At 43.1% G+C, this 9,114-nt stretch overlaps 1 protein-coding gene across 1 annotated transcript; it reads left to right on the top strand.

Moving 5' to 3' along the window:
- The first annotated feature begins 666 nt into the window (after positions 1-666).
- Positions 667-5,990, top strand: LOC125449445 (probable G-protein coupled receptor 139). The gene is made up of 2 exons (XM_048525230.2): positions 667-1,052; positions 3,626-5,990. Exons 1-2 carry the CDS (start codon positions 860-862, stop codon positions 4,525-4,527), a joined length of 1,095 nt encoding a protein of 364 aa, XP_048381187.2. The 5' UTR covers positions 667-859; the 3' UTR covers positions 4,528-5,990.
- Positions 5,991-9,114: the final 3,124 nt, after the last annotated feature.

Raw genomic sequence — 9,114 nt, 5'->3', positions numbered from 1 at the left:
CAGACACGGGGGAAAATGTGCAAACTCCGCACAGCCAGTTCCCCAAGGCTGGAATCGAACCCTGGCCCCTGGCGCTGTGAGGCTGCAGTGCTAACCACTGAGCCACTGTGCTGCCCAATGCTCAGGTCTCTCTCTCTCTCTCTCTCTCTCTCTCTCTTTCTGACGATACTTTATTCAAGCAAGTTGGAAGTGATTTTTTGCTCTTCCACTCCACAAACGACTCCCATAATCAAAGAGTATTATGGGTAGGACACATCTTTTGCTTTTTGCCTTTTTTCCCTTCGATCAACCTTTCCCATGTACCCCATCCATCAAGGCAGGGTAAATCTTTTACACTATTCTGTTCTGAAAAGTGATAACAAAGTGTGGAGCTGGATGAACACAGCAGGCCAAGCAGCATCTTAGGAGCACAAAAGCTGATGTTTCAGGCCTACACCCTTCATCTGGTGAAGGGTCAAGGCCCGAAACGTCAGCTTTTGTGCTCCAAAGATACTGCTTTGGCTGCTGTGTTCATCCAGCTCCACACTTTGTTATCTTGGATTCTCCAGCATCTGCAGTTCCCATTATCTCTGTTCTGAAAAGTATTGTGTTTAAAAGGGGGTTAACTGGACGTGTTTGTTCAGTGACTGCGATTAAAATCAGTTCACAAGAGCATTAATTGTGTCACTGGAGAATTTAGCTTTTCCAGTAAAAGACGCTCCTTTCAACTTCTTTTTCAAAACCTCCAGTGAAAGCATCACTCCTGGCACATCGAGGGGATCTTGGTTCCTTAGAGGGTGAATGGATAGACTGAAATCTGAGAAGAATAGATCGTGATGAAACATCAGTGAGTTCATAACTGAGGACCGCAGCGATTGGAATGAAAAAGACAATGGGTTGGAATCTGGAAGAATTAAACTCGAATGTTACAACAGAGGACAGGAGTCTATCCTTTTGGCTTGACCGTTTCTCTGCAGATAACGCGAGGAACACATTAGCCGATCGAATCTATTGGATTCTTCGGATGAGTCAATTTATTTACTATCCCATCCTCGCTGTTATTGGGGTTCCCGGTAGGTATCATGAATCACCTCTAGCACTTTTAAATCATGTTGAACCCCACTTATGCTCTTGTCACATACTCTCCGCGCCTTGTTGCTGTTGGCATTCATATTATTTCCAACTAATAGATCCAAAACCACTGTTTCATGTTATCACTGTTCTTGTTACTTATCTGTTGCAAAGATGAAATACATTGGCTTCAACCCTTGTGTCGAACTTTTCTGTGTATCCATCACACCAAAAATCTTGCATGTTTATGGCTGAAGTTTGAATTAAGCGTTTCACGATGTTGCTGATTATTTTGAATCTGAACTGATTTCTGACCTTACATCCTAACCATTAACAACCTTAACTTCTACCACTGCACATTATATCCCTCTGCCGAAGCATATCTATTCTTTGCGGTTGTTCACGGTTTAAATTTTGGGAAACCTCCTCGCTCCAAACCTGATAAACTACAGCCCATGCAAACGTACGCTGCCAGCATCTTCATCAAAAGCAAATTTCTAGCATCTATCATTCCTATGATCACTGGCTTATGTTATTTTCCATTCTGGAAAAAATTAATTTTAATCATCTCATTATTTAATTTTGATTCTTTCGAGCTCTCGCCTTTCCAATGATGTCATTTCTCCGCCCTCACCCACACTGCAAGTAATATTTCATCTTCCTATATTTTTTTAAAACAAAATTCCCTTCCAGATTTCTCTGCCCCGCCCCTTCCCCATGCTGCAAGCAATGTTTCACCTTCTTTAATTTTTTAAAAATTCCCTGCACTGGACATGATCTTCAGTTTATAAAGTCAGGTGCGTTGTTTGTGCATTTCCGCTGGTTACTTGTGCACGTTACTTTAAGATGATCAACATGAGTAACCCCCTGCAGCATAACTTAAAAGGGTCAGCTCTCCAAAGTGCAGGTGAGGGACAGCTTAATTTTTTTTCCTGCTGTTGTAAAATTAGTGGAGCTGCTGGTGCATTGGTTTATGGGAGTTTCATTACAAGTAGGGAGCGCAGAGATTCAGGGAGACCAGAGGACCAACCTCTGATCTAGTTATGGGGACTGTAATTCCTCCACAAATCGGTTTGCAACATGAGAAAAAACTGCTGCAAAACTTGCAACAGGAGATGGTCCGCAGCAAGGAATTGTGGCACGTGGCAGGACAGGGAATTTCATCTTTATCCATACAGCGGTTTTGCAAGAGAAGGTTTTTGTCCGACTCGAGCTAGGAACAGAACAGCTCTGCAAAGCGAGTGCACTCAGAAGTACAAATACCTCTGGTTTGCATTTCATTGCTTACCTCTGCTGGATGTGCTGTCTGTTTCCCAAGAATTATAGGGTGACAGTGGTTTGGTTGAAATGAATGCTGCAGTCGAAACTGACCTGCCCTCCTGTTTGTCTCACTGTCTGTCTTATCCTTCGCATGGTCTCTTTCCTCTTTTCTGCCATTCAGTTCCACCTCTGTTCATTATCCACGATTCCCTCCTTACACCGGGGCAGAAAAAGAATTCTGTCCTCAAATATTAAATGTTATCTCAACTCTAATGATCAGCAAATCTATGCGAGTGATTTAATTATCAACATCAATTTTCATTGATATTTGTACTTTTCTCACTGTTATCTGTTGAATACCTATGGACCACAATGAACCTCTGATGGAATTGTGAGAACAAAAAGCACTGACCACTTCATCTATTTCACAAGAACTATTATTAATACAACATAAATAAATAATATTCACGGTCAAAGCAGAAAGACGAATTCACTTTCCTTGATTTCTGTGATTCACTTCCCTTTCCTGACACCCAAATTTACATTTCTGGGGATAGACTGGCCACCAATATCCACTACAAACCCACCGACTCCCACAGCTACCTGGAATATACATCCTCGCACCCTACTTCCCACGCCACCTTCCCCTACAACTGACAAAGATGTAGCACCTGCCCATTTATGTCCCCTGTCCACATTACCCAAGAGCCCAAATGTACGTTCAAGGTGAAGCAGCACTATAGCGGCACTTCCCAGAATCTACTTTACTGCATTCACTGCTCACAATGTGGTCTTCCCGACACTGGGGAAATGAGGTGTAGACTGGGGGCATCTTCACAGAACATCTATTTCCTGCACACAGCAAAGACCCTCAGACTCCAGTTACACACCACTTTAACACACCAGTCTGTTCCCTGGCAAACATCTCTGTCTCAGGCTTGCTGTGGTGTTACAGTGAAGATCAATGCAAGCAAGAATATGATCACCTCATTTTGTGCTTGGACACCCTCCAGACTCAGTACCAAGGTCAGATCGGCTATTCTGTACTAAGTCATTGGATTTAAAGCCATCTTATTTCCTGCTTCAGTCCAAATCCCTCCATGATCTAAAATATCAAGAATTGAGATGATGCCATCTCTCTACTTATAGATAACTAACTATATTAAAACAGAGTTGAAAATTAGAGTCAACAATTACAGTACCAAAATTTTAACATATAATCTCTCTTACATTCATTTTCATGCATCATTAAAGGCAGTGTTACAGTGACATTTCCAACTTAACAATCCACTTTGTCTATTTTCTTTCCTTGCAGCAAACATTGCGGCAATGGTGATCCTGTTGCGGGGCAAATGTTGTCTCTCCAAGTGCATTACTCATTATCTGGTGGCCATGTCAGCATCAGATCTACAGGTCATTATTCTCAACGTAATTTTGAGGCACATCCCAATTGTTTATTCAGAATACTTTTCTTTTGTGAAGTCCATCCGGGTGTGCAACATCCATGCTGTCCTGCTTTATGCAGCGACAGACTGCTCTGTCTGGTTCACTGTTGTTTTCACTTTTGACAGATTTGTGGCGATTTGTTGTCAGAAATTGAAACGCACATATTGCGTGGAGAAAACAGGAGAGATAGTACTTGGGATTGTCACCGTGCTGAGCTGCTCAAAGAACATCACCTGGTACTTCATGTATACAGACATGTATGGGCTGCAGAACCGCCCGTGGTTTTGTGTATTATCATCTGATGTTGGGAAATCTTACATGTGGGGAGCAATTGAGTTTGCCCATCACATTCTAACTGCTGCAGTCCCATTTATAGTCATCTTGCTTCTCAATATTGTCACTGTCAGACATATTTTGGTCAGCAGCAGAGTTCGCTGGAGTCTCTTGGCTCAGAGCACCAGAGTGATTTCAAGAGATCCCGAGATGGCGAGACGGCGTAAATCCATAATTTTACTGTTTGCCATCTCAGCAAATTTTATTTTGTTATGGTCAGTGTTCTTGGTACATAGTATATGGCGCCGGATGTGGCAATTAGGTTATCGGTCTCTATGGATAGATCGGTCTGCACGGGAAGTGGGGTTCATGCTTCAGCTCTTGAGTTGCTGCACAAATACCTGCATTTATGCAGCAACACAGAATAAATTCAGAGAACAGTTGAAGCATATGTTCAAATATCCCTTCACTGTAATTTGTCAGATCAGTCATAGATGAGAACACCTCGATCACGAGCAATTTATTGTGCCTTTTCCATGATTTTCAATGTTCAATCTCAGCAGTGCAAGGGCCTCCTTCAGATGCTCAAGACAGAAAGAAGTCTCTAGCTATGGACCAGGATCCAGGAAGGGGCTTGCCACTATGGTATGAGAGTGTATGAGAGTCTAGTCATGAAGGGATATGAATCCAGTCTGTGAGCTAGTAAGCATGGATGACTTGCTTGCACACGTCATCAACTGAGGTCTGTGGGTGAGTCAGAGGTAGACTGATCAACCAGTCACTTACAATAGTGGGACAATTATGTGAGGGGGTAAAGGAGGCACATGGGATACTTACCTTCATTATCTGGGGCTTGCATTTTAAGAGCATTGAGGTTATTCTGCAAACAGATGAGGTGGAACTGAGAATGGATTTGATTGAGATGCATAAAATTCCTGCCACTGCAGGAATCAGATTGAGAATCCATCATTGCACCATCTTAATTGCCAGGACAGCTTCCTCAAATCAGCCCAGCACATTAGGCAGCACAATGGCTCAGCCGTTCGCACTGCTGTCTCATACCACCAAAGTCCTCGGTTCAATCACCACCTTGGGGAAATTTTGCGTGCAATCTGCACATTCTCCCTGTGTCTGCATGCAATTTCTCCATGACCTCTGGTTTCCTCCCACAGTTCACAAACATGCAGGGAACGTAGATTGGCTGTGCTAAATTGCCCCGTAGTGTTGAGTGACAGGTGGGTTAGATATGTGAAATCTGGGTGGGACGCTCTTTGGAGGATCCGTGTGCACTTGTTGGGCTGAATGGCCTGTTTCTACACCATAGGGAATTTATGAAATCTGCATGAAACTACTGTGTGTGTGGTCTCAGCAAGGTCATGACAAGGTAATAGTGTAAATGTGCCATGAAATCTTAACAAAGAACTGACAGAAATATATCATACATTGGCATGCAAAAGAAACGGTAGAATAGAAATTAAGTTCCTCAGTTCTTGAAGTCAAGGTTGAATTCAGAAGGCTGTTCAGTGCCTCCTCAGAAAAGAAGATGGTGTTCCTAGACTTACATTAAATCCGACTGAAACATTACAGTTTGTCAAGGACAGAAAACACTCCCTTGACAATAAATTGGGGAATTGAAATGACAGCGCACAGACAGAGACAGGTAGAAATATGAAACTTCAGTGTTGTTGTGGGAATGCTATTGAATCTCATCTTGGGATGAGGTTTGACAGCATGGTGGCAAACATGGCTCTCAACATTAGCAATTAACTAAAGAGAAAGATGGTATCAATGGAACAGGAATATCTTTTGGAGCCAGGATAAAATCCCATGGGCTCAGTTTTCCAAGATTTCTGCTCTTCCATAACAGCGAAGCTAATGACTACAGAACGAGCCTCAATGGAAGAGTTCCCAGAGCTGGTTCTGAGGTCAAACTGGCTGCCATCAGTGTAGATGTGCATCTGACAAAGGGGCTGTGCTGGAAAGCTTGTGTAATTTCAAATAAACCTGTTGGATGATAACCTGGTGTCGTGTGACTTCTGACATTTTCAACCCTCTTCAACACAAGCGCCTCCACATCATGGCGATTTTTAACCACGTGACTGATAGGAGATACCTCAGTAAGAAATTAGTCGGGTTGGTTGTGTAGAGTAAGCATTTGGAGAGTCACGGATCGATTCCTGGGGAATGTCCAAAATAGTTTTGCAGGAATGCAAACTGACATCATGGGCAGTCCAGCTGAATCGACAAGACTGGAGTTAAATGAGAGGCATCCTCCTCATCTGGAATGCTTTGAGCAGACGTTAGAAGATAATTTGTGTCAGACATTGAGGACACGTCACAATGCAGCAAGAAGCAGTCTGCCCTTTACATTGTCACAGAGGACATCAGTCTTTGTTTCAACTGTCTTGTTGGCTTTCCCTTCCGACTCTTGTGCAAATCATTTTCTCATTTCCCATGTTTTGTTGAACACTGCAACAACTACAATGTATTTCCTCTCCATTTGCCCACTGAGTGGAGATTTTGTCTCTCTGTGCATTGATGTTCCTCTCCTCATGTCCCACCATTCTGCCAGCTTATCTGTGCCCTACTGGAATCTGTTGACATTATTCCGCCTTTATCCTTCTGTGATCTCAGACTTTCTTCTTCATTGCTAACATAACCCAAACCTTAACCCTCACCCACAACATGATATCCCAACTCCGATACTCAAATGTCTGAGAAATGTAGGAAAGTGTGCTAAACACGTTTTTATCTCCCTGTGATGCAAATTTCAAAGAATTATGTACCCGAGCCCCTGGTCTCTCTGTTCCACAATACTACCACAGGGCCCTTCCATTAATTGTATAACTCCTGTCCTTGTTTGTATTGCCAAATTGCAATAACTCATATTTATCCAAGTTAAACTCCATCTGCCACTTTTCAGCTCATTGACCTGTTTGATCAAGATCTCTTTGCAATCTTAGAATGGGAGTCTTAAATGGGGTGAGTGTGTGTAGGACTGGATTATCAACGTTGGGGTCGGGGTGGCGGGGGTGGTGATTTATCCATGCTTCTGGAAGCCTGCTTGATCAATGTGATGTGTGATTGACCTATTTCCCCTGCCGGACCAGAAAGCAGATGCAGGAGAAGAAGAAAATATGGAACACCTTATGCACTGATGTGGGGAGGCCAGCAGAGGGTAACGTTATATCACTTTAAACACCCGTGGTACAGAACTAAGACCGGAGAGTGAGATAGAGAGATGTGATTCATCACATTCTAATTAATCCTTTCAAAGTGTGTTCCACTGCAGGCTGAGGTGTACGTGGGTCAGTGTATCAAAGGCAGAGTGTGCGTCAGGGTGTGTGACAGTGTGTGCTCGTGAGACGTTCTGTGTTTGGGACTGAATGATCAATGTGATGGAGGATTGATCCATTCTCCCAGATGACCAGGAAGCTCTCTCTCAACTGATGCTGCCTGACCTGCTGTGATTTCCAGCATTTTTTTTTGCTTTCAGGCAAAATCGTGGAGGTGACGCAGTGACATGGTGCGGCCAGCAGAGGGTGGCGGTGTATCATTTTAAACACCACATGACCTGAGCGAGACGGAGGGGGACGGAGAGTTTGATTCATCATGTTTTAATTCATTCATTCAAAGTGTGCCCCATTGCATGCTGAGCTAGTCATAGAGTCATACAGCATTGAAACAAACCGTTTGGCTCACCTTGGCCATGCTGTCCAGGTATCCTGAACGAGTCCAGTTTGCCTGCATTTGGCTCATATCCCTCCAATTCTTTCCTGTCCACCTCATTGTCCAAATGTCTTTTAAATGCTGTAATAGTACTCGTCTCTACCACTTCCTCTGACATTTCCTTGCATGCACATCATCTGATGTGTGAAAAAAGTTGCCTCTCAGGAAGCTTTTCAGTCATTTCCCCCTCTCCTTAAACCCTAAAGTTTCCCCCCCCCCCCCACCCATCCTGAGGGGAAAGTCCTTGGCTATTCATCTCATGATTCCATAAACGTCTATAACATCACCCCTCAGCTGCTGATGCCCCAGTGCCAAAAAGTCCCAGTCTCTCTTTATAACTCGAGCCCTCCGGTCTTGTTAACATCCTTGGTATTTTTTTTTTGAACTCTTTCCAGTTTAATAACTTGCTTCCTATAACAGGGCAACCAGAATTGGACATAGTACCCCAAATGTGTCCTTACCAATGTCCTGTACAGCCATAACCGGACGACCCAACTCCCTCACTCAATGCTCTCAGCGATGCACCTACAAACTAATTTCTAACCAGGGATGTTGGCAAGAATCTGCCAGCACTGTGTCATGGTGTGCACAAGCAATGCAGGAGTTAGCACTTAACCTTACACCGAACCCACCATAACTCTGTAGATTTCCCATTGAAGGAAACAATAAGTACCAGAGTGAACTTGGTTCAGTCGATTCATTTCTCAATGTGTTCTATCAGGAAACTAAAGCAGAAACTCCAAATTATTTCAAATTCAGTAGCTTACATCCCACTGAGGTCTCACACAAACACTGACACAGAGACAGGAACACACATACACAGATACAGAGAGAGAGGAACACGCACAGAAACCATGAGTGCGCCTGTATGGGTCACTCTGTGGGATGCAGTGTGATAGTACTGTACCTTTAAGAGATTTATGTTCTGTGCTGTTTCTCTTGCAGTGGGTAAACAGCTTTGACTCTCTGAAGAGTATTTTTAAATGAGTCAAAAAGAAGCATGAGTGGATGGAGTCAGGTTCACACAGACACAAAGTTTAGTTTTACTTTCAATTGGGTTTGGAGTTGGCGGTCGAAGCTGATAGATACAGCTCCCTCTGCTGCAGCAAAAAGCTGAATTTCTGTCTCTGCTGCTCGATTATGTCTTCGCATTTCTCTTTCTCCTGGACAGAAAGAAAGATAAAACGTGACGAACATCTGTTTTGCTGTATTTGTCTTTGCCGAGGGTGTGTTTGTGAAATGCTGCTATATTGGAACTGTCATTGATTAATAACTAACTCATATATTATTTTATTAAATATTTCAATCGAGTTCAAGTTATGCAAATTTTCTTTTGTACTTTTAACTACGGTGTAA

Source organism: Stegostoma tigrinum, chromosome 42 (assembly GCF_030684315.1).
Source record: "Stegostoma tigrinum isolate sSteTig4 chromosome 42, sSteTig4.hap1, whole genome shotgun sequence".
NCBI lineage: Eukaryota > Metazoa > Chordata > Chondrichthyes > Orectolobiformes > Stegostomatidae > Stegostoma > Stegostoma tigrinum.
This window is presented reverse-complemented; position numbering and strand designations above follow the sequence as displayed.